The sequence below is a fragment of the Drosophila simulans genome, chromosome 3R (genome assembly GCF_016746395.2).
Source record: "Drosophila simulans strain w501 chromosome 3R, Prin_Dsim_3.1, whole genome shotgun sequence".
NCBI classification, from domain to species: Eukaryota; Metazoa; Arthropoda; class Insecta; order Diptera; family Drosophilidae; genus Drosophila; species Drosophila simulans.
The window spans coordinates 5,084,713-5,107,155 of record NC_052523.2 but is presented as its reverse complement, the minus strand read 5'-3'; the positions used below and the strand labels follow the sequence as shown (position 1 = coordinate 5,107,155).

Genomic DNA, 22,443 nt, shown 5'->3' with positions numbered 1-22,443 from the left:
AGCTGTTTGACTGTGTATTTGTTTTTGCCCTGGTGACGTCCGTGCGCGTGTGTATGTGAGTGTCTTTTAGTGCTTTGGCTTAATTTTAGCAACTAAATTCGATCGAAAGTGAGTGTGGGTCGCAGCGACGCGAATAAAAGCAAAGACAAAGGCGGCAAAGTAAGTGAATTGTGTGTACATAAGCAAGATATGTAAGATGTAATTTCAAAATTGTACTCTGTAAATGTGCTCACATTTTGAAGTGGGAGTGAAAGCACGATAAACAACCCCAAATCACGCTGTCGCCCTGTCTCTTTTCATCATTTTTTTTGTGGGGGTGGCTGGTCCGTGTACCGTTAGCCGGCTGTTGTGTCCTCTCTCTCTCTCTCCCTCTCCCGGAATAACGGTTAAACGGAAGCCGGCTAAATGCATTATGTAAAGTTTTAACTTGTGCCCCAATTTAATGTCACACTCCCACTTATCAGCGTGTCGTCAGACGGAATAATTGTGGAAAAGTGATTTATGCTTGCCACTCTCTGTCCCGCTCTTCGGCAGATAGCGAAATTAAGCGCCTCCAGCCCCTCTTATCGCCCGCACAAGTTCAACAATAAAATAATGACAGTCGGTTCGGTCGGGCAAAACAAAGAGCACATGCATAAATAATACAGGCGGGCGGGCCACTGGGCGTAAATAAACGCACACACACACACACTGCAATTCAGATGCGACTTTCACACTGATAACGTAACGTGGAGTGGTGTGGGAGTGTGGGGAGTGGGGACAATCGCAAATCATTCCACGCCATGATATCTGCAAATTATGGTTTGACATGGTGATAATGAGCACTTCGAACATCACGTGTGATCGTCATTGTTATAACTGTAGTATTGATGTTTGAAAACGTCTCTTTTGTAGAGCTGTTATCATTGTTCAGTTGCTCGTATGCAAAGTGATATTCCTAATAATATTCCTACGCACACATGTTTTTCGCATGTAAGTGGGACACCTTATCATCTAAGCTAATATACATACATACATTCATATGTAGTTTATATGACACATTTCATATACGCACAGTTTATCACTACAATTAACTACTTTTGCACTACGTGATTCTACAAAGGTAATAGGTAAACTATTGCAGATTTAAGTCTATTACAATGATATTTATTTTACTATTTGATTTTATTTGATCCTTCATTTTACAGACATAAAAGTCTAAAGACAGATTTTTACTTATAATCTTTGTTTTCATTCTATAATACATTGTAGAATAACTAATGATCTTGATTCACATAGAACATAATTAATAAGCTAAATTGAATTTGTAAATTAGTTTTTAGTCGAACTTTTTTGTTGTTCCTTAATTACATATATAAAACCTTGATAATACAATGCCCTTAGATATTCATTCTGCCCATTTTCCCTCTTGACCCCTACAGACCCCAAAACACTTTTCACTCACTTTTCTGGCCTTTTCAATCGTCGCGGCTCACCTGAGGCCAATAAACGCTTCTGACATTTTCGTGAATAAAAGCAAAAGCGTATTTAGCGGGCAATAAAAAGAGAATCAAGCTCTTGGTCGGTATTTATAAACACCCTTTCCGTTCCGTTCTGCATTTCATAATTCATTTGTCAAGTTCGTGTGTGCCCAAATGTCTGCCCAAAGAACATCACTCACAAAGCCACCCACCCACCAACCACCCACCATCCATGATGTCATTCACTGCGGGCCATCGAGTCACATGTTTCGATTTGGATGTGCGCCCGAAAGAAAAGCGGAATAGCAAAATAGCGAAAATCAAGAAAATTTCCTTTGTAGTGAGGAAAAGCTTGGCTATTTTCTTTCTCTAGACGCAAATCGCGTAAAATTCTTCGCCAAGCGAAACGTGAAAATTGTTAGGATATGTGCTGTTGAAAATAATGATGGACGGCCGGAATCAGTATATGTCGGTGTTTATGCACAGAGAAAAACTTGACTTTCAATATTTTCGACACAATTAAGTTATGTTTATGCATAATACATAATATCTTATTCATAAGCAAGAAGATATATGACCATTATTATTAATACCAGTTGATATATAAATACATAATTTTAAATCTCAATATGATATAGTTTTCTCAGTGTATGCCTTATAGGGGCACTACAAAACATTACAGTAAGTCTGCTCTTCGGTTATAATGTTTATAATTTCATTGACAACGCAATAACGTTTTGTTTATTGTATACCTCTCATTTCACGCTTGTTAAGTTATAAATCAACTTTAATTGGCATCGATTTGTGATTAGCGTTTGGTCTAATCAGAGAACAAAGAAGCTCTTGATCACAAAGCGAATAAAAGTTACAAAACAAGATGATAATTTTTCCCATTTTTTGCTGAATTCAATTTCTTAGTAATTCCAAACTATTTCAGACTCCATTTATGATTGTAAACTTTGTATATTTCATTCATATAACATCCGCATGATTGAATATAAAATTGCTTGCAAAATGAAACAATTTATCATCATTAGATTTACTATCGTGTTTTTCAGGCTTTCAAGAAAAAGTAATTCAGATAGGTACTGTATAGGGAATAAATTCTTTTTATGGCTCGGGGGCTTTTGATTATCACTTTATCAATTGTGAACTCTTGATTACCATTCATTGGGTCGTCCATTTCCATATGTGCCTTGTTTCTATCAATTCATCACATTCTTGTGCAATTCCACGACAGACGAGGTCACTTTGAGTCCCATTTCACCACTTTGACACAGTGTGCAGATGAGTCACTCGGTGATCCCATTGCACTTTTGTTTGTTTCATCCTTTCAATTGTCTAAATCCTCCGCCCACAATTTTCCATCTGCTTTCAATTAGCAGACATGCACCATATGCCCCCCGCCCCCCCCCCCCCCCCCCCTCGCCGAGGGGCCGATGCGCTCACGTGTTGCCAACAGCTGATTGCTGAGCTTCTCTGGTGTCGTATACGCAATTTCTGGCACTTTCTAGGAGCACCGCTCTCTTTCTCTCTACCATGCAGGCTTCTCTCTCTACTTATCCGGTACTTTTGGGGAGTTCGTGCATTTTATTCGTGCTTAATGCAGAATCAGAGATTCCTTTTCGAACATAGACTTAAAGAGTTTGAGAAGAATCTCTCTCTTTTCAACCTACTCTTTTATGGTGCAGTTTACTTTATTTACTAATTCAGTATGTCTAGCAATTGAAGAGATGATGTCTAATTAAAGGTGTTTCCTTTTCTATCTTTTCTTTTGTCTAAACTTCTAGCATATTTGCAATAATATATGTATTTAATTTTGATATTCAGTTTTCCCTTTTTTACAAACAATATAAACATAGATATATAAAAAAAGCAATGGCTGCGACTACGATTTTATATCAATTTTTATGAATTAAATATACCGAAGAGCTCTCTCTCCTCTTCTCTTTGATGCAACTCTCTCTCTCTCTCAAATCTCTCACTGCACTGGCTTTCAGTTGTGGCCACTCGTTTCGGGCTCTTCATCTCGCTTTGACTTCGGTTTCGGTTTATTTTGGTGCTGCATTCATTTTGGCCGCGTTTCGTTTTCGCTTTCGGCTCGTCTTTGTTGTTGTTTTGGCAATTTCGCTTTTGGCAGTTGCATAAAATGAAACAAACGCGAAATAAATTCCGCAGCAGCTCGTCGTCCCTCTCTCTCTCTCTGTGATTCTCTTAGTCGGCCGCTCTCTTTGTGCCTCTTTGTTTTTATTATTTTGTTGCAAGTGCTCAGTCGAAAAGTGTTTGCAGCGCGTTCTAAATGCTATTTTTTATTGGTGCTGTTTTAGTGTTTCGGTGTTAATTTGTCGGGCGCAAAAAGAGCTGCAGAAAATCAATAAAATATTATAAAACATTTCGAAACACGCAAAGTCACAAGTTTGTCAATTCCGACCGACCATCTGTACAAATGGCGTATGAGCGATATATATAGTATTCGCATGTTTGGTTGTGCGTGTTATGCAAACGTTTTACGGCCAAGCCGCTGAAAGATCGAGTTAAAATAATGCAACAAAACGATAAATAACACAAAAATGCTAAGTAAAGTTAATAACTACTTACATAAAGTGAAAGTTTTCATAACTAACTATTTCTAACCAATAACAATACAACTTTTCAATTGCTAAGGCAAAGCAATTGTTATAAAGATTTATTAGGTAAATAACGCGGAAATCGTATATTGTGAAATCCTTGTCTTTCTCTTTAATAATATAATTTATTAATAAATAAATGAATTGAAAAACGTGATTGTTCTCAAAGAATTTAAATAAAAGAAAGAGGACTTTGCTTAAATTTACTTAAATATATGAAGGTCGCTGACTTTAGTCGCAATTCAATAAATTATATATGCAATTTACTTATAAAGATGCCAAGCTTTTTATTGTCATGCCTAGCATTGGCGGCAATTAAAAATCCCTCTTGATGCTCGGAAATTAGTCACATAAATGGTGTCTCATGCGAGTAAACAATTTCGTTTCTAGCGAAATTTATCACAGATTCAATTGAGAAAATAAAAACAAACGATAAAAGATATGTGAAATGCTTGGCTGGCGTTTTTATTTCTGCGCAGCCAGGCAATCAACCAAAAATATCACACATACGCCGCGTTGTCGCGTGGCGCTCAGTCAGCTGTTCAGCCCACACCGCTTTTCCTATATATTTATATTTCTGCAGTTGAATGACTTGTGTGGCACACTTTTAAGGAATTCGTTCATGCACTTTTCGAGATTTTCAATTATGATTTCCACGGAGAGAGAGAAAGAGCGTGGCCAATGTGCACATTATGTAGTCTGCTTAGAGGCGCCAAGAAAGCCGAAGTAAACTAGCGTGCAATGAGCCCGTAAAGTCAACTTTCCGACTGCCTCTGACCACTGCACAGTGGGGCGAAACTCGAATTACCAAGCCAAATAAACCAACAGCTGGATGGCTAACTATAAAGTGGAGCCATTCCAAAGAGCCAACGTGGCGTATTAGTAATGTTAGGAATTGCTAGCTGTAGCTGACTTGGTTATGAGCATTTCTAACTATTAATTTAAATTCGTTTAAGTCTATACAAAATTAGATATGTATAATGCATCACATACATATATGTAAATATAAATATATAAATATATTTTAATTGTTTCTTTTGATTGGCTAATTTTACTGGTCATAAAAGCGTTTTTATATCTAAGTTTTGTTTAACTATATGAGACAATTTACGGAAAATGTTTTTATATACTTGTTCCATCAAAGATCAACATACTCAAATGCCATTGGCCTAATTGAGTTTCAGTTGTTTTAGTCAAAGGAAACAAGAACTTTGCCACCTGTGCGCAATATTGATTTGATTTTCTCACACTCCATTGCAGTTTTCGGCGAGGCCGACGAGGAAGCATCAGCCACAGGATGCAGAGCAGTGCCGGCGGAGCGTCGGGGGGCAGCAACTACGAGGACGTGGCCGCCGCCCGCCGAGGCCGCTTCCGTGTCACCTCCTCCACGCCACAGGGTCCGCCCGAAACGACGCTTGGCCGCTTCCGTCTCATGCCCACGTGTAAGTTGATTTGGTACTTTTTTGCCTTTAAATTTTGAGTTTATATATCAGTAATCATTACCGTTATGTTAAAAGTAATTGATAGCTTTGGGTCAAATGCTGCTGAATACTGACCCCTTCTTTCTTCATTGCAGCTAATTATGGCGCCATTTCGCCAATCCTCCAGCGGGGTCGCTTCGCCGTGATTCCCGAAGAGCCCCAAGCCGGCTCCCCCGCATTGGGAACGCCTCCGCCGGGCGGCCGAACAGCGCGTTCTCCATCGCCCGAGTGGGACTTCGACATCGAGCAGGTGAGTGCCCAGTTCCTCGGCTGGGTTATGACCAATAGTGATTGATCACGGTAGCAAAAACCCCCAGCATCGAGAAAGCCTATTTACGGGTGTACTTTAAATGTATTTTTTGCGTCCCTGGACCTATTTGGAATGGTCTAAGTAAAGTTCATGAATGGTGGCAAATTCATCGACTCCGATTTCTAGTACTTTGCTGTTTCTGGTGACGTCATTGTGTGCTCCTCGGTGGCCTCTGTGCAATGCGCCATTTTTATTGATTTTTGTTGGCTTAGCTGAAGTTTCAAAGAGTTTGGGTGGGCTACTAAAGTGTGAAAGGCATGTCAAGGCAACTGGTTCTGATTATTTATGGGGCATAAATTCTAATTTCAGCACTATGATGGAAATAGGAATATGCTAATGTACATATAAGTCAATGTTTTTTGTTAGCTGAAGCTAGCTAAAGTTTTTTTTTACAGCTAAACTGAGTATATTGAGTATGTTCGGCGTGATTTTCAGAGCGGAGCAATTTTTGCAATTCAAACTTATATCTCTTTTGGCGCCCAGAGTGGCGGTGCATGACAAAAGCTGATTGTTATTACGAACACGGTACGATCTGGCAACGCGTTGTTTCTTAAGTGTGACCGCAGCCGGAAAGTAGCAAAGCGCATTTTATTTAAAATAACTTCTACACAATTAGTGAACCTATGAAATGGTAAATAAGTAGCGACATGGCTTAGGTAAACATTAATGCGAATGGGCACTTAAGAATTTACTATTTAAATGCAATTATTTCAGTATAATTGCAAATAACGAGTTATAGAAAAATACTAAAACAACGTTACAGTTGTGGTCACTCTTATTCCAACTGGATTGTAAAAAGATCTCTAGCGATAACGATAGGCGCAGAGTAAGACCTTTTCTGCTGGATTTCGCCAACGATAACGATGACCAAAATCGTGAGTTAGGTTGCGAACTTTGCTTGGTGAAAACGCAGCGGATTACGAGGTTTGGAAAAACTTTTAATTCGCGTTGAAAAACGGCAGTGCAGTGAAAAACAAAGCAAATTAAATGTACATAAATTCGTACTATTTTATAATAAATAATTTAATTGAGAGCAAGTTCCGGCATGGTGTCAGGATAGCGTGTCCGCGCCAGTGGGCGGCTCAGCCATTAAATTCTTCTGTGATAAGCTGCGTGAACAGCTTTTAATTGTGCGCGAATGGATTGCAGAAATTGCAGTGACAACAACGGCAACGACGGACAATCGATCTTTGTTCTTTTGAGTGCGCAAGTGAATTGTGAAACTTCTTCCTTGTTACACAAAACAATAGCCTCTAATCACTTTTCCAGCCCATGCATACGCACACATGTGTACATCCATATAAAAAATCAATAATCGGCGATCAGCTGTTACGCATACAAACAAACCCATGGCGTCGCTGGAAAGAGCGACAGAAACGTTTTGGAAATTTTCCACGGACAAATACTTTTATTTGCCCAGATTTGCTATTCTTCTGTTTTTGTTTTGTGCGAGTTTCTGGCTGTGTTTCGCGCAGTAATGGTTTAGATTCTTAATAAAAAGTGGCAAACACAACATCGTCCTGCTACTCCTCTTCTTCTTCTCGCCCCTTCCATTGTCCGATCAGCTTTGGTGCGTGTTCCAATTGGAAAGTCGAGTCCAAAGTGGAAGCGCGCGCACGAATAAATTTTCATTTTGATTTTTGATTTTTATGGCTCGCATTCTTTGCTTTTATTAAGATCGATTCGGTTGTTGTTGCTGCTGTTTTCGTGTTTTGTGATTTATTTGGTGTTGAACAAAATGGCTGATAATTAGCCGAGTGAAATGAGTGCTGTAATCTAATCTGAAAAGTCAACACCTCGAAAGTGTTTGGACATCCAGCGAAAAGTAGTCATTATAATTTCGCTCTAATCTCTGAATATACACACATAACATATATATATACGTATAATGCGCCAACACAACCAGCTAATTCGTTACGTCTCTTCTTATTTACAATAATTTCTTAGCGCAGCTAAATGCCTAATCGCGAAATTGTTTACAAAAGTTTTGTTTTCCACCCGTTCAGGTGAACGTGAATGTGTGTTAGTGTGTACGTGAGTGCGGATGTCTGTATGCGTTCCTGTGTCCGTGAGCCTGTTAAATTAATTTTTTAACCGAAATTCGACAATTGTGATTCTGCAATCTGCCAGCGCGAATCAGAAACACATCCAATTACTGATAAATAAACACAAAAGGTGGGTGCCAATTTATTTTCTTTCTGAAATTATCGAAAACCTGATTTACTTCACTGCCTTTATTTTCTTTTTGTGTTGATATGAGCGCTTGACGTTTGATTTTCCCCGAATCTTTTCCTCTGCCTTTTCGGTGACTAAGTTGAGTGGGTGGGAAATTCCCCCAGCTGGCGGCGACGCTGGGAAAATACCCAAAAATCGCCGAGACTTTTGTCTTCATAATTAGATTTTCGGAATTTTCAAGCAATTTTATTAAATGTTTAATGTTTAGAAAAGCTTTAATAAAAACGAGCAATTATGTAATAGATAGTGAATAACAGTATTAATAACAGGAATAACAGTATAAATATATAATAACATTTCAAAGGGTCTTACCTCAATTCTTATTACGATTTTTTTGTCGAAACTTATTTAAATTATGGTTATAAAATCGTGAGTGGCTTTCTTTAAATGTAAAAGTACCTTATCACGATGCCTACTACATTTTAGACATTGACTAATTAAGTAAGCACACTCCAAGCGAATGATAGCCACTGAAGTTGGCAACGAGGAAATTTCGAACTTTGATCTGCGGATACAACTACTAGAAGTCCCAGTTAGTCGCACTTTATGGTTAAATTGAATGTTCGCACTTACAGCTGGCACGATTTGTGTGCCAATTATCTTAAAACAAAAATTGCACTGCCAATGTACACAAAACGTATTTGAAACTCGTGTTCGAATGAATACACATATGTGTGGATTTATTCCTAATCACATGCACACGATACTCCGGATCAGCAGATCGGCCAGTGATCGTCGAGATCCGTGGAATCGGATTTGTTTTTACTTTCCGTCCTTTGGAAGTGGCTGCACTGAAACCGAAACTGTTGTTTGGTTATCTTAGCAATTAGTTAGCCATAAATGTGCGAGCAAGCGAATCGTAGGAGAAAAGCATAAATAATTAAAACTGTTGGCATTAGCAGATGGCAATAAATAACTGGGTTTCTGGCCCATTCGATCGAATTCAATATTGTTGTTTAGTTTCCGAAAATATTGGTTTTGTAATTGACTTGACTTTGTTCAATTACTCAAGTTCTCCGAGCCCCACAATCTTGTCTTCGCCCTCCAGTTTTCTTCTCGTTTTTCCATTTTGTTTGCCAGCCCGAGTTGAACGAACCTCTTTCAATATCTTTCAGAAAGGGAACACAACGTCCCAACTTTGCTTTGCTCGAAAATCAATATTATTGTTTAAATATTATTCTACGTATACGACACAGTGAGCAATAAATATTTACTAGATGTGCTCATGTTGCAAATTGCATTGGTTTTTTTGTGTTGAGAATGCAAAATCAGCAAGGAAATGAAGCAGAAATTCATTTGAAGATTAGAAATTGAATGGGGGTAAAAAAAATGTTATTCTAGGGAACTAAATCTAAAAAAAAAGTCGAAAAGCCTTCCGGTTTTATTAGATTGTGGTTCCAATTTGGCATATTACTGATAAAAAACACAAATTTAAAACATTATTTATTTATTAGATCGAATGTTTGTATGTTTAATGTTGAAAAGCTTTAGAAAATAATTTAATTATATATGTGTATACATATAATTGTAAAGCTTTAAAAATGTATTGATCACATAAAAAATGGGCCATATTTTACAACTTCAGACGGACAAGGTCACTTGACTCCAAACTGTTTTGTTGAGCACTTCAAAGGCCTGAATTTGTTCATTCAATTGGGCCAGTTTACTGAACATCAAATCGAACTTGGAATCAAAGTGCTGCACCACCGCTTTGAGTTCATCGCGCAGTTTGTCCACCTCGCTGGTATCAGAACTACTTGTTATGGGCGAGGATTCCACGCTGGCGGAGATTTCCGAGGAGGAGGAGTCCACACCCTCTTTTTCTGGCAAGCGATACATGCAGGCTATTCCGTGAAAGTATTCCCCCGGGTAATCCGGATCGTAGTTATCCACGGTATAGGCAATGCCATTGGCACGGATGAGCACATCCATTATGTTTCTCAGGCTGAAGCAGTTCCAGTTATTGCCATGAATATAGAAGTGAGTTAGTTGCGTGAGAGTGGGGAACGCGGTTGGATCGATTTCCGTCAGATTATTGCCGGATATGTCCAGTTTCTGCAGATTTTGCATACCCTGCAACGCCTCCAGCGGCAGTTCCACCTGGCCCGTGTTCCGCAGCACCAGCATCTCCAGATGTGGCGTCCGCCAACCGTCGGGCAACTGACCCAGGCTCGGATTGTCCGCCACATCCAGGTGCCGGAGTCTGGGCACGCGGCTCAACGACGCCAGCTGAACCAGCGAGTTGTTGCGCAGCACCAAGTGCTCCAGGGCCTCGGAGGCGGGAAAGTACAGCTCCCGCACGCGATTGTCGCTCAGGTCGACATTCGTCACCGATCCGTACAAATTGACACGGTCCAGCGAGCAATTGCGAACGGTCAGATTGGTGGCATTAATGTTCAGCAGTAGCACGACCAGCTCGGGGTTATTCGATAGATCCACGTACTGCATCTGATGGTGTCGTCCGCTGGATCGAAAGGCGTACTCGCCCACCTCCCGCAGTCGATTGTTCTGCATGGCGACCGACAAAAGGTCCGGATTGTGGGCAAATAAATCGCTCTCAATGGTGGTCAGTTGATTACCGGCCAGGCCCACGTGCCGCAGACTCTTCAGTCCGGCAAATACGTCCGCGGGTAAATCTTCCAGGCGATTATCCGTGAGATCCAGGTACTGCAGCTTCAGGAGATTATCAAACGCACCCGCCTGCAGTCTGCCTAGTTTATTGCGATTCAGGAAGAGAAACTCCAAGTTTCCTGCTCCCCTGAAGGTTTTCGTGGGCAGCACTTCGATGTGATTGTCGCTGAGCAGAAGGATCACCAGCTTATCCGCACCAATGGAGAAGTTCTCCCAGTAAATGAAGCGGATGCCACAGCTGCGCATGTCCAGCTCACTGACCTCCAGTGTGTAAAATAAGCGCAGGGGAAAGTTTGTGAAGGTGCAGTTCTCGAAGATCAGGGTTCGCGATTGCTCCTCATCGCCCACTTCGTAGGTGGTGCCATCTTCGGCAATCCGCACCTCAGTCGGCAGATCAAAGGTGGCCTTCTCATCCTCTCCCGCAAACTCAAAGCCCCTGCAGCTGGTCACCTTGCCCTCCGTCTGGCAATGACCTTCCAAGCTGGAGACCAGCACTATTTTAGATGGCCCACTATCCACATCAGCATCCGGGTCCTCATCCGCACCAGCTGTGGCCGCCAATGAGATCAGCAAAGTGCTCCAGAGGAACGGCAGACAATTCCGGACGTACATTTGGCGTGCTCCACGATTCGCGTTCGACCTGAAACTGATTCCAAACGATGACCGCCAAACGCCTGGCCAGATAAGCTCCTCTATAATGCTCAAATAACGATCATCAGTTCTATATAATTGCCATCCCATTCTATTCATGGTGTTCTGATTTTGCGAAAATAAATATGGTTCATCTGTGGCGGGCACAGTTCGTTTCAAAAGTGTAAGGCAGGGGATTTTTTTGAAAATCGTATTGAAATATTATTTCCACATCGAAGAATTGAGATGCTTTGGAAATCGCCGCTGACTAATTAACAGATTTAATTAGAATTATTTGAGGAAACTACTTTTTGAAAGAAATTAACGTCTTTTGCTGTATGTGAGAGATGAAAATAACGTCTTTTGCTGTATGTGAGAGATGAAAATCGGGTTGGTTTTGTACTCATCATTATTTTGACACTTGTCTGTGCTTTTCCATTTATTATTCATTATTTTTTGCTGCTCTATGGAAGTTCTCGCTCTGTTGGCTCCATTCAAAACTCACAGAGTTCGAAAAGCAAAACATTGTACAATATCTGTGGAGCAATTCCAAACAGTCGCAGTGTGTTCTCTTATCATGAAGTGTTTACTTAGCGATTTGCTGAACAAAAGGTGGAAATCTCTTGGCTGCTGATAAGTGGACATGAGGCCAGACACTCGCCCATTTTTATGTAAGGGTATTTTCACTGGGGCCCAAATGGCTTTTACCATCGAAAAATAGGCGCGTGGAAACGTTGCTTAAAATACGTTCTATATAATTTACACAACAGCCATTTAGCATTTTGTTGGCACTGCCTCGCGTTGTATATTTTTGCTGATTATTGCCCGAATGACTCATTATTTATCAGGCGAACAATTCAGTGGAGGGCATTTGAGTTTCGGTTTGATAAGAGCAAATGAACTTCCGTTAACGGCTTGTTATTTATTTATTTATTTATTCCTATTCTTATTTTTAAACAATCATTTTTGCCCTGGGCTCAACGATGATCGGCAAGAATGTAGGCAACTTTACACGAAAACATTCGTAAATTAAGCGAACCCAGAACTTTCGCCTGCAAAGTGGTGACATGTCAGTGGAAAAATGTGTAAAATATTTAGCCAATATATCGACGTGCCAGCGGTTTGAGAACACGTTCAACCTGCTTTCAGTCGTTCAATTTGCCAGTTGCAGCTTAGCGGGCGAAAACAAAAAGATTATGACAGGTAGAGCCTTATTAATTTGTATGCAAACAAATTTATACGCTTGTTGAAATGTTAAAAAATTAATTTTCCATTCGTTTGCGTTGGGATTTCCTCGGCTTTGGCCGCCTGGGCAAACAAACAATTTGAATATTGATGGCTAATTTTTTCCACTTTATGTATCACAATTGATCTGCCTGTTTGCACTGGGCTTATTATAAGCCAATGGCTTTTAAATTACTCGACTCAAGACGGCTTTTGTTCTTTGCAGGGCATTTGCCATAGCTGTATCTGTATCTATTGTAGCTGTATTGTATCTCAATTGAAACGGCATGACTTCGTTTAGCGTCTTTTTTCACTTTTTCGCCTGTGTGCCCCCCTTTGTTGAATTCAATTTGCCGCAATTACTTTGCATACAAGTTTCGAGAAATAAAAGAAAAAAAAGAGTGAGAATTACCAGGCTTTTTTCTCTGTACAGACTTTGTCCCCGCCGTCTGTAGTTTATTCAAATCAAATTCACCCAATAGTTTAGCAGTGTAAACAAATGCGATATAGAAATATATAAATTAGCATATTGCGCCCCATTTTTTGCCGCTATTGTGGGTGCTTTTATATGGCGCCTTCAAGTTTATGGCACTTGATTTATTTCATTGGGTTTATTGGTCATTCGAACGCTAAATGCTCAGGATATTCAAAGGTTGTGCCACCCGATGACGAACTAGGTGGTGATATAACTGGAAAATGAGCTAATTGCCATTAAAATAGGCGAGTTTATGTCCAAGTGCTTTTGTAAATTTGTTCTAAGGCGGAAATGCTTTCAATAACTATGGCTTTATAAATAATATCCACTTTTGGCTAGGAAACAAGTTAGTTTATATCACTGTAGACTGATTTTATGATCATATTTATAGCTTAATTAGATGCAGCAAATGCGGGGAAATACATTATACGCTTTAAAGATAAGAAATCACGCTAGAAAAGTGTAGATTATGAGCTGAGATAGTTCAAGATGACACGTTCAAATCAACACCATATGCAGTCTAAACCTTAGGCCATCAAATGATGTTAATCTAAAGTAACTGCCGTGGGCCATTCCCATGATTATCAGAGCGACTGGCCAGACGCAATGTAGCCATACATTGGCATACTTTTGCAATGTCAGTACTCCGTCCACAAAACAGCAGCCATCCCATATCAGTTGGCACAACTGGGCCATAAACTATAAGTCATAACTGCGAGTATGCGTTATGAAGTGGAGGATCGCGAGATCGTGCTTATCGGTTGGGTATTATGCCAAAAGCCTGATAATATTCCCCAGCTAAGCGGAGAAGCAAAAACAAAGCAAATACATTCATTGAGAGGAACAATAAAATTTTATTAACAAAAATCGAACCAGATTGTGGAGTGGGTCCACACAAAAACAAAAAAAACAAACAAACAAACTAGCGCCTAAAGACCTGTTTTCGTCTTTTTTTTTTGGGTGGTTTCTGAAGGTTGTGTTCTGGTTTTGTATTAAAATGCCCCCCAAGCCAGTTTTTGGCTCAGTCTTCTGAAGCCAAGATGCGGATGCTAAACTATCTGAACTATATTTTAATCGCTGTGATTGCTCGCGCGACCTGTGAGTCACTAAAACTCGAGGAAATTGCAATTAAAACTTTGGATTGCCGCGAAAATACGTGCACGAACTTGAGATACCCTTCTGCTTCAGAAGTTGCCTACTTCTCAGAAAGTGTGACTAAAAATTTGAGAAAGTACGAATCTCTCGTTCTTCACAGTTCCCAATTGGCCAATTTGCCGAGAAAAATCTTTCTGAACCTTCCTCAACTTGTGGAATTCCATGTATTGGAGTGTGAGCTTCAGCGAATTGAAAGTGTATGTTTTGAGGGTGCCAAGAACTTGAAAAGATTGAATTTTGGAGGAAATGCCCTGCGAGTTTTGGATAGCAACACCTTTGAATTGGCCACCCAACTGGAGGAACTCAACTTATCGGACAATCAACTGGAGGATCTGCCCACAACCATATTTCGGCCCCTGAAGAGCCTTCAAAAGATCAACTTATCCAACAATCGGTTAATCACTATATCCCAGCACCTCTTCTCACAACTGGGATCGCTTAAATCCATCAATCTGGACAGTAATCAGCTGAGGGAACTGCCTGGTGAACTTTTCCGGGATCAGCGGAAACACTTGTCAGAATTCTCAGCCCGAAGTAATCAACTAGAGCGGATTCCTTTCAATATATATAGTGAAATAGATCACCTCTCGCTCTCGTTTAATCCCCAACTCAAAAGTCTTCATCTATCAGCTAAAATCAATGAGCTGGAGGCCACCAATTGTGATCTTGAGTCAGTGGAGTTGGATGGACTAGTGATTGGTGTCCAACTAGAGACTAACCCGAATCTGAGTGAGTTGAAGATTTCGCAGCCCCAGGATCTGGAGCATCTCTACTTGGCCAATACCAATCTGTATAGACTTGACTTTCTGTCCAAGGCCAGTAAACTAGTCGACTTGGATGTTACGGGCATTGTAAATCTCGCGGATTTACCCAAAATCACCTCAGCCAAGGGATTGGAAAGATTGAGCTTCACCTACGACAACTTGACCTCGGATCACATGGACATGCTGCCCCATCTGAAGGATCTCAACTACTTGGAGATAAGTCACGAGAAGGGAAGGGAGATCTTTATCAAGGATCTGGATGAGGATTTCTTTGTCGAGGAAGCGGAACTCAATTGCGGTCAGTTGGCGGATCTGTTGGAGTTCGTCGAACTGCCTAAGGACACAACCATCCTGGAAGATCGATTAGTTGGCGATCCTCGAGGGCCAATGGGATGTGGAATGGCATAGAAATTCATCTATTAAATGGGAAATAGCTTTAAAATTCCTACGTATTTATACTAATGAGAAAATATTACATAAACGAAACTGCATACATTAAGCCAAACAAATACCATTTATTTGCCCCCTCTTTGTTTGATTTTACATTTACAATTACAAGCACTTCGCTTTAAGGGGCCAACAGAACAAGTACTTATAATTCGTCTTCATTAAAATTAATTAAAAAAGTGTAATTTTTGCATACTGTTTACAAATCATTAATCAACGCTATACAAGTAGATATTTTCACTTTAACTTTTCCGCCTGTCTCTGCAATTGTTTTCGGTTTGCAAACATTGCAGCCATTGTTTAAAAACGATTTGTCAATTCACAGACTCTTGTGATCGCTGAACTCGAACTTCAATAGCTGGTTTTGCGTTTTTTTTTAACTGAATCCACGATGATCGGTGTCAGTGGAGCGCACAGATCTTGTCATCTGCGATCAGCGGTCATCGATTAGCGATCACTCCATTGGCCAGCGACCAGTTTCCCAGACGAATGTGCTTAGATCTGTCTCGGTTTATTAGCTCATGTTGGACTACACAGGTGCAGTGGACTACGACTATGGTGCAGAGATCGCTGGAGATCGCCATTTGGGGGATTAGTAGCGCTCCCGATGCTCCATTTTCAGATGGGTAGCTGGATTGGTGGCGGGATTCGTGCCGGGAATCAGAGTATTGGGCAACTGAACAGGGTGCACAGTAGAAGATTGCTTTGGATTGGCTGGAGGCATGGGCTCCTTCGTGCTGGCCACGTCGTCTACCTTGTTGTTGTCCTTGAGGATGCTGTTTATGTCCAAACTGTCGGACTTGTGGTAGAAAAGATAGGCGGAAAACATCAGGCCCACCAGGGAGAAAGTAATGAGGGACCAGCGCAAGACTGAGTTGATTTTTAAGCCCCTGAAAAGTTAGTAACATAAGTTATATAATTTCTCTTAATTATGTAGATTCCAACTTACAAAAATAGTGTGTATTTTACTAAGTTCGTGTAGGTCTTGTTCAACTGCACGCCCTCCTCCACCCAAAACATGGGCAATATCAGCTTGGGCAGATTCTTCATGGGTTCTATGCCCTCCACTGACTCCATGTCCAGGTTAAACTGCAAACGCTTGGCAGCCTGAAAAGGTGTTCCAGACATCTGGAGGGAGTAGAAATAGATAATATATATGTATATCAATGAAACTATGTGGTTCCTTACAAGTTCAAAGTCTATGTAGACAGCATGATCCTTTTCATTAGGATTAAGACCATCAACGTCTGCAACCAGTTTTGGATCGCCCAGATAGAAATGTGGCATTGATGCCATCAACGGACCTCCCACACAGGCCGCCAGGTTCATAGTGCCCTTGGGCGGACACGTGTCCAGATCTTCGGGATCTTCGCAGAAACAATGAAGCTTCTCATCGGCACGTATATCCCCCAAATCCAGGGTGTATCTCATCGATGGCATGCCATGGTAGGATGACTTGTGCTGGTAATAAGCGCCCAGGGATCTACACAAATCCGGCGTGAATGCCCACAGACCATCCTCCTTCTTCAAGCCCGGTGCAAAAACCGTGGAATCAGTGCCCACGAAGTTGTTGCACTCGCCATCTGGCCAAATGTCTTGCTCCGGTTCGTCGGCGAACTTCACCACCTTTCCAAGCTTTTTGTTATTCTTCACTCCGCGACAGACTGTGAATCTCCCAGAATCCGAGTGATTGGCCTGTTGTTCGATGTTAATTGAAACTTCAGTCACTTAAGTAGTAGTAATCAAGTACTCACCTGACCCATAAACGAGAACAAAAAGTGCGTTTGATTCACTTGTTTGGCCTGCTTAACTTCTCCCGTGTAAAACACCGTGCAGAGCGCCTTGGCGGAGAATTCTTCCGAGGAGCAATCTACGTTGATGCCGCGGAAAAACAAATCCATAAATTTAGCTTTCAAAAAGGCTTTGGCATTCGGAAAGACAATGCTTAATCCTTTGGAAACCAGCTCCATCATGGCAGCCTTTTCCCTTTGAACCGAAATGCCGCCAGGCTGTAAAATTTAAAGGGGAAAAACATATAATCGCCGCCAATAAATCTCAGACTAATTTCAGCTTTGAATTACAAAACACAAAAGACGCCATTCTGAAATCCATTTCTATGACTCTTAATGGGTTAATTTTGTTTTGTGGCTGCTATTTTGGGGCTGGGAATGCGATTTGCATAATTCACTTGGCTAACAATGGGCCACGTGGTCATTAGCTGGCGCCTTAAGTGCAGTTTTCCATAGCTCTGACCAGAATTTCTAATTCCCAGCGATTGCTATAAAGTCACTGATGCAGTGAGTGTTGATTTTGAATTTACAAACCATTTTTAGTAAGGTATAACAAATGGGATTTAGCTGATATGAAGATATGGAAGAATTTGGTTCTATTACCGAAAATGTTTAAGAACAACATCTTTGTGACTTAATTACCATGTATAATTTAAAAAAAATAAACTACTAGAAAATTACCAGCATTATGGGATGCGGCAGGATAATCTCCTCCTCGCCCGTAAGTGGCAGCGACTCCTTTGGGTTGAAAATGAAGGTGTTCCTCATGGTGAAGCTGACCGTGTCCTCTACGACATCATCCTCCAAATCATACTTGTCCTTCCACTCACTCAAAGCAGGGAGAAACAGTGTTAGTTACTTGCTATCCTACACAATCCAATATATAGAAACCCACTCGAAAACGAAGGGACCCACTTCCTGTAGCCGTGGCTTAGCTCCTTCGGACACCTCATCCGGATTGGTAACGTTGAAAACGTAGATATAGAAATGCAGGGGGAATGGAGTATTGGACCAGAGTTCCCGAACATCCGATCCGGGCTTTAGAGTTACTTGCTATTTGGGAAAAGCATCTATTACATTTAAGCCGGATATAAATCCTTCATCGCTCCCACCTTCGATATCATAAACTTGAGAATTTTGGGAAAGATAACCCAGCCATAGATGATGGCAAAGACGAACATGGCTCCCGAGCCCATGAGGAGCTTGACCCGAGGTACTTGCATCTCTGGCCAATGGTTCGATCTCGACTCGTGCACGGAAATCCTTTCAATCCGATTGCCTCCTTCGAGCTGAAGACCTGAGGCTTTCACAGTCGCGACGCAACTGAATCGTCTCCACACTGGAGTCCGGAATCCCCTCCTCAAATTGGACGAAACGTGCGAATATTTTTCGCTCAACCCGAGCAGCATTTGCGGTTGAGGAGGCGGCAGGCCGGATGGCAAAACAATCAGATAACACGGCATTACTTATAAAATCAATAATTGCATGTATTTGAGTATTATAAATTGTTTCCACTCTACGCTCTACACTCCACGCAGTTTCGGCCATAGTCGGACGCACGAATGCGGTTTAACTGGCTTTTGTTCATCTGGACCCTCGTCATCAAGTCGTTTGGATCGTGCACCCATGGCAATCTGACTTAATTGTTCGCATAGCCCAAAAACGGATGCCGGTTGAACGATCTTAGCGGTCCGTTCTGGGCTGAAATGCATTGAAATGAATTTGGGCTACAAATATAAACAAGATAATTTAATTGCCTTTCTTTAGGGGAAGTTGAAGGAATATTCACATTTACAACCATCATTTCACCCATTTTGGTTTTGAAATTGAAAATAGCAAACATCATAAACCATAGATACGCATTAGCTATCCAAAGAACCTACTATCACCTACCTAAACGTTATGCACTTGGACTTGTAGAACTTATTTCTATACTTCTGTAATTGAATTTCGAAATGACTTATGCGACACCTGGCCTATATTCCACTATTAGCACTTGTTACCTCTCCTTGGAAACTTTTCTTCCCTAATTGCGGCAATTACGTTTTCCAATTTCAAGGCGAACAAGTGTTGATGGCTAATTAAGGAAAGAGTAAGCCAGACTCTCGAGGTTTGATAGGAATTTGAGTGAAAAGAGTATTTCTATTATACTTACGTTATATTTAGGAAGCATTTGGTGGATATATTTTATTTATTAACTTTCAAGAAATTTATAACTTATTCGCTATAAGGTCATCATATTCTAAGCTAGAGCCAGTTCAGTTTTGTAAAGGCATAAGTGCTAGTATCCATTTTCATTATGTCTTCACAGTCAAGCCTTCAAAAGATACTTTTAAAACTGAGCATCGACTAAAAAAACTTCACTATACAAACAGTAAATGCTCTTTATAATGGTTTTTATTTAACTTTGAACTTTTTCTCAAACCAAATGATCAAATATCTATGAAGTATCCATATAATCTGAAATATTTTCGTTGCCTTCTAATCTGAATATTTGTAGTGCGTAAAGCATTCTTCAATTAGCCAATAAATCCATTTGAGTTAGATGCTCTGCTACCTTGACCGGGTAACTGGGCCCGGCTACGCCCCTTCAGTTGGCCGTTTGTTGACACAAACAGAAATCGAAACTGAAATCGAGTGCAAAACATAATGCATAACAATGGCACAAAACAAAAAACTGAAAAAAATAAACAAGAAAACTAAAGACAGAGAAACAACTTAAACAATGCCAAAACCCAAACACGTGACTTCGCCATCGAGTCGAGTTGGGTTGAGTTGACTTGAGTCGCGAAACATATATGTAAAACAGACAGACAGACAGACAGACAGACAGACAGCTCGCCGGAGGAAAATGACACAGAAAACGCAAATTGAAGCGCGCTTGACAACGGCAGCCGATCGTTCAGATACAGATACTTTGCCATAAGGTTCAGTATGTTCGCCCAGGTTTCTTCGATTTTCTGCTGAGCGAATGAAAATTGAAATGGAAAATGAAGTGCCAGCGTAGCCAACAATTTGATTACGTGCGAGCTTGAGGCGAAAGAGGAAATTCTCAATTTCATTTCATGCTGCCAATTATTGCTGCCCCAAATAGTTTTGAAAACGCCAAAGTGCTCAAGGGGCTTAAGATTGAGATAAATTTGATCTGGGTACTTACTTCTTGGGTTTTAAGACAAGAAATGGGTATTCAAAATACGTTTTCCAAAGCCAAACCTAGTACCAGTATAATATTCATTGATCGATTTGAATAAATTACCCTGTTTACACGTTTCTTTTTATGGGCTATTTTGATGAAGTCTTCAAATATTTCGACAAGCGTGATGATTTTATCTTTATCTTTATAGTTACAGTACATTTTACAGCAATGCAATTTGTCTTAAGTACGCAACCTTAAATCGTTGTCTGAAAATACGTTGTCATAACCGATGTCGTTGGTTGATTAATAATGATATTAAACTGCCAAGCGTTGCAAACATGTTGTTCTCATGGCAAACTGCCTTAATCGTTGAAAACAACTTAAATGGGCAGTAATATAGAATAATTTGATTATGATAATCATTTTTTCTGACAACTCCATGACAATATCAATGTTTCTGGTTGGGTATAAATGGTATTATTGGGATTTACATCTTTTGAAGTACGCATTAAACATACATTCATTCAAAACTATCTTATTCATTGAAAAGAACTTTGATAGGCAATAAAAAGGCGATTTAATTATGCTAACTATTTAGTGTGGTAATCTGATCAGTGTTCTGTGTTTATTATTCAATTTTACAACTATACAAAGTGGAAAGTTAGCATATTAACTTAATCAAATTAATTTCTTTAAGCATTTCAAAAGTGGCAGCTCCAATTTAGAGTCTCCCTCCCACACACATGGCAAAATCCATAAGTTTATAGCTCCGCAAACGAGTTGTAATTGGCGGCAACTTGAAAGTGGAAAAGTTTGCAATTAGCAGGAAGCTGCGAAATCCCACGATGCTCCTCCACCCACTTGAATCTCCCCCTCCCACTGGCATTGCAGTGCTAATTTTCCAACGCACTTGCCACGGAGTTGGAGCTCTTGTCTTGAGGCGGAAATGTCTTCAACCTTGTGGGATTCGCTTTCTAAACGTCCAGCCAGCCCACCTACTTGATTCTCACTCCCTACGACGATTGAATGGAATATCAATGTTCCGCCTGACAGCGTTTAATGAATCGCTCGAAGTCGATGGAAAGCAAGTGACATTTGCACTATCAGCCGAGTGATGTGAATCATCTACTGGGGGACAGGGAGCACGTGAGCGTGTCAACGGATTGATTGCATAAGCCTCCAAAGAACCGAGTGACGATCATTCAATCACTTGTGGATGTGAAGGTGCCTTGAGCAGCTGGCATCCTACATCATTTAACAGCAATTACAGCCCACTCGATGTACATATATATGTACATATATAGAATGTATATTCATTTGTTTGCTTGTGCACCAGCCTAATATCAAGTGCCAAAGTCAGCACAGCAAATGCATTTAGTATATTTAAATGCATTTATTCAGTGGTACTGTGTATTTCAGAGATAGGCCTGATATGGTATATAAAACGACTAAGTTGAGGAAGCAGCTTTGAAAAACTTAAAAGTTTATAAGTGTGCAAATTGCAGTCAAATATACTATAAAAATGGAAGGTTTGTTTGGAGGTTATAATACCTTTAAAATTACTTTCATTACTTATTAACTAAGTTAAGAACGGGAAAGGATTTATTTGGTCTTCGTAGAATTGTCAAAGAATAACAATACTTGATACTTGAAATGCCTTTCTAGCTTTTTAAGAATTCGTCTAACTAATAATAGGGTATTATGCCACTGTATTTAGCATTTTCATAATATTTTATTGTACCGCCCATTGGAGCTTTTGATAATTAAAATCGCAAAACTGGGTGACCTCTCCAACAGATATATGCGGTAAAAATGCATTTATATTTTATTTGCTGCTCGGGGGATATTTAAGATGCCTAAATGAAACAGAAAATTGTTTGAATGCCAATTTAGCGTTTGCATTTCGATTAATTATTGTCGTCGTCGTCGCCGAGTTTTCTTTGTTGCTAAAAGTTAGCTTGTGATATTTTTGCGGTTGCCTTTCAACTGCTGTTTTGTATCGCAAAATCAAGCAGCTGGTTTGGCAGTGCGGTTTCGTCCATTAAACAATAATATCGATTACGTGACGAGAGTTCAAT

At 40.4% G+C, this 22,443-nt stretch overlaps 4 protein-coding genes and 1 long non-coding RNA gene across 10 annotated transcripts in view; 2 read left to right on the top strand and 3 right to left on the bottom strand.

Moving 5' to 3' along the window:
* Positions 1 to 5,345: 5,345 nt before the first annotated feature.
* LOC123327314 lies at positions 5,346 to 6,177 on the bottom strand. Its single transcript, XR_006541966.1, has 3 exons — positions 6,008 to 6,177; positions 5,644 to 5,955; positions 5,346 to 5,554 (listed from the first exon to the last, which is right to left on the bottom strand). It is a non-coding gene; the product is annotated as an uncharacterized LOC123327314 (long non-coding RNA).
* The window catches only part of LOC6727226 (5'-AMP-activated protein kinase subunit gamma-1), a 57,108-nt gene continuing 40,049 nt past the window's right edge, over positions 5,385 to 22,443 (top strand). Inside the window, exons 1-2 of one of the 6 annotated variants that reach the window (XM_016175794.3) lie at positions 5,385 to 5,529; positions 5,664 to 5,818. In XM_016175794.3, the coding sequence (XP_016033731.1) occupies positions 5,385 to 5,529; positions 5,664 to 5,818 (300 nt within the window). Of the gene's footprint in view, positions 5,530 to 5,663; positions 5,819 to 6,699; positions 6,868 to 7,825; positions 8,054 to 22,443 lie in introns of those variants that run through there. The other 5 variants (XM_016175792.3, XM_016175787.3, XM_039295729.2 and 2 more) reach the window with 5 other exon arrangements.
* On the bottom strand, positions 9,544 to 11,407 carry LOC27206458 (leucine-rich repeat-containing protein 15). Its single transcript, XM_016176320.3, has one exon. The coding sequence runs from the start codon at positions 11,354 to 11,356 to the stop codon at positions 9,695 to 9,697; it is 1,662 nt and encodes a 553-aa protein (XP_016033735.2). The 5' UTR covers positions 11,357 to 11,407; the 3' UTR covers positions 9,544 to 9,694.
* Positions 13,239 to 15,661, top strand: LOC27208185 (toll-like receptor 7). The gene has a single exon (XM_016183792.3). The coding sequence runs from the start codon at positions 14,114 to 14,116 to the stop codon at positions 15,398 to 15,400; it is 1,287 nt and encodes a 428-aa protein (XP_016033734.1). The 5' UTR covers positions 13,239 to 14,113; the 3' UTR covers positions 15,401 to 15,661.
* LOC6727228 (sensory neuron membrane protein 1) lies at positions 15,484 to 18,558 on the bottom strand. The gene is made up of 7 exons (XM_002102584.4): positions 18,342 to 18,558; positions 18,125 to 18,282; positions 17,911 to 18,058; positions 17,194 to 17,448; positions 16,628 to 17,134; positions 16,389 to 16,567; positions 15,484 to 16,329 (listed from the first exon to the last, which is right to left on the bottom strand). The coding sequence occupies exons 1-7, from the start codon at positions 18,450 to 18,452 to the stop codon at positions 16,032 to 16,034; spliced, it is 1,656 nt and encodes a 551-aa protein (XP_002102620.3). The 5' UTR covers positions 18,453 to 18,558; the 3' UTR covers positions 15,484 to 16,031.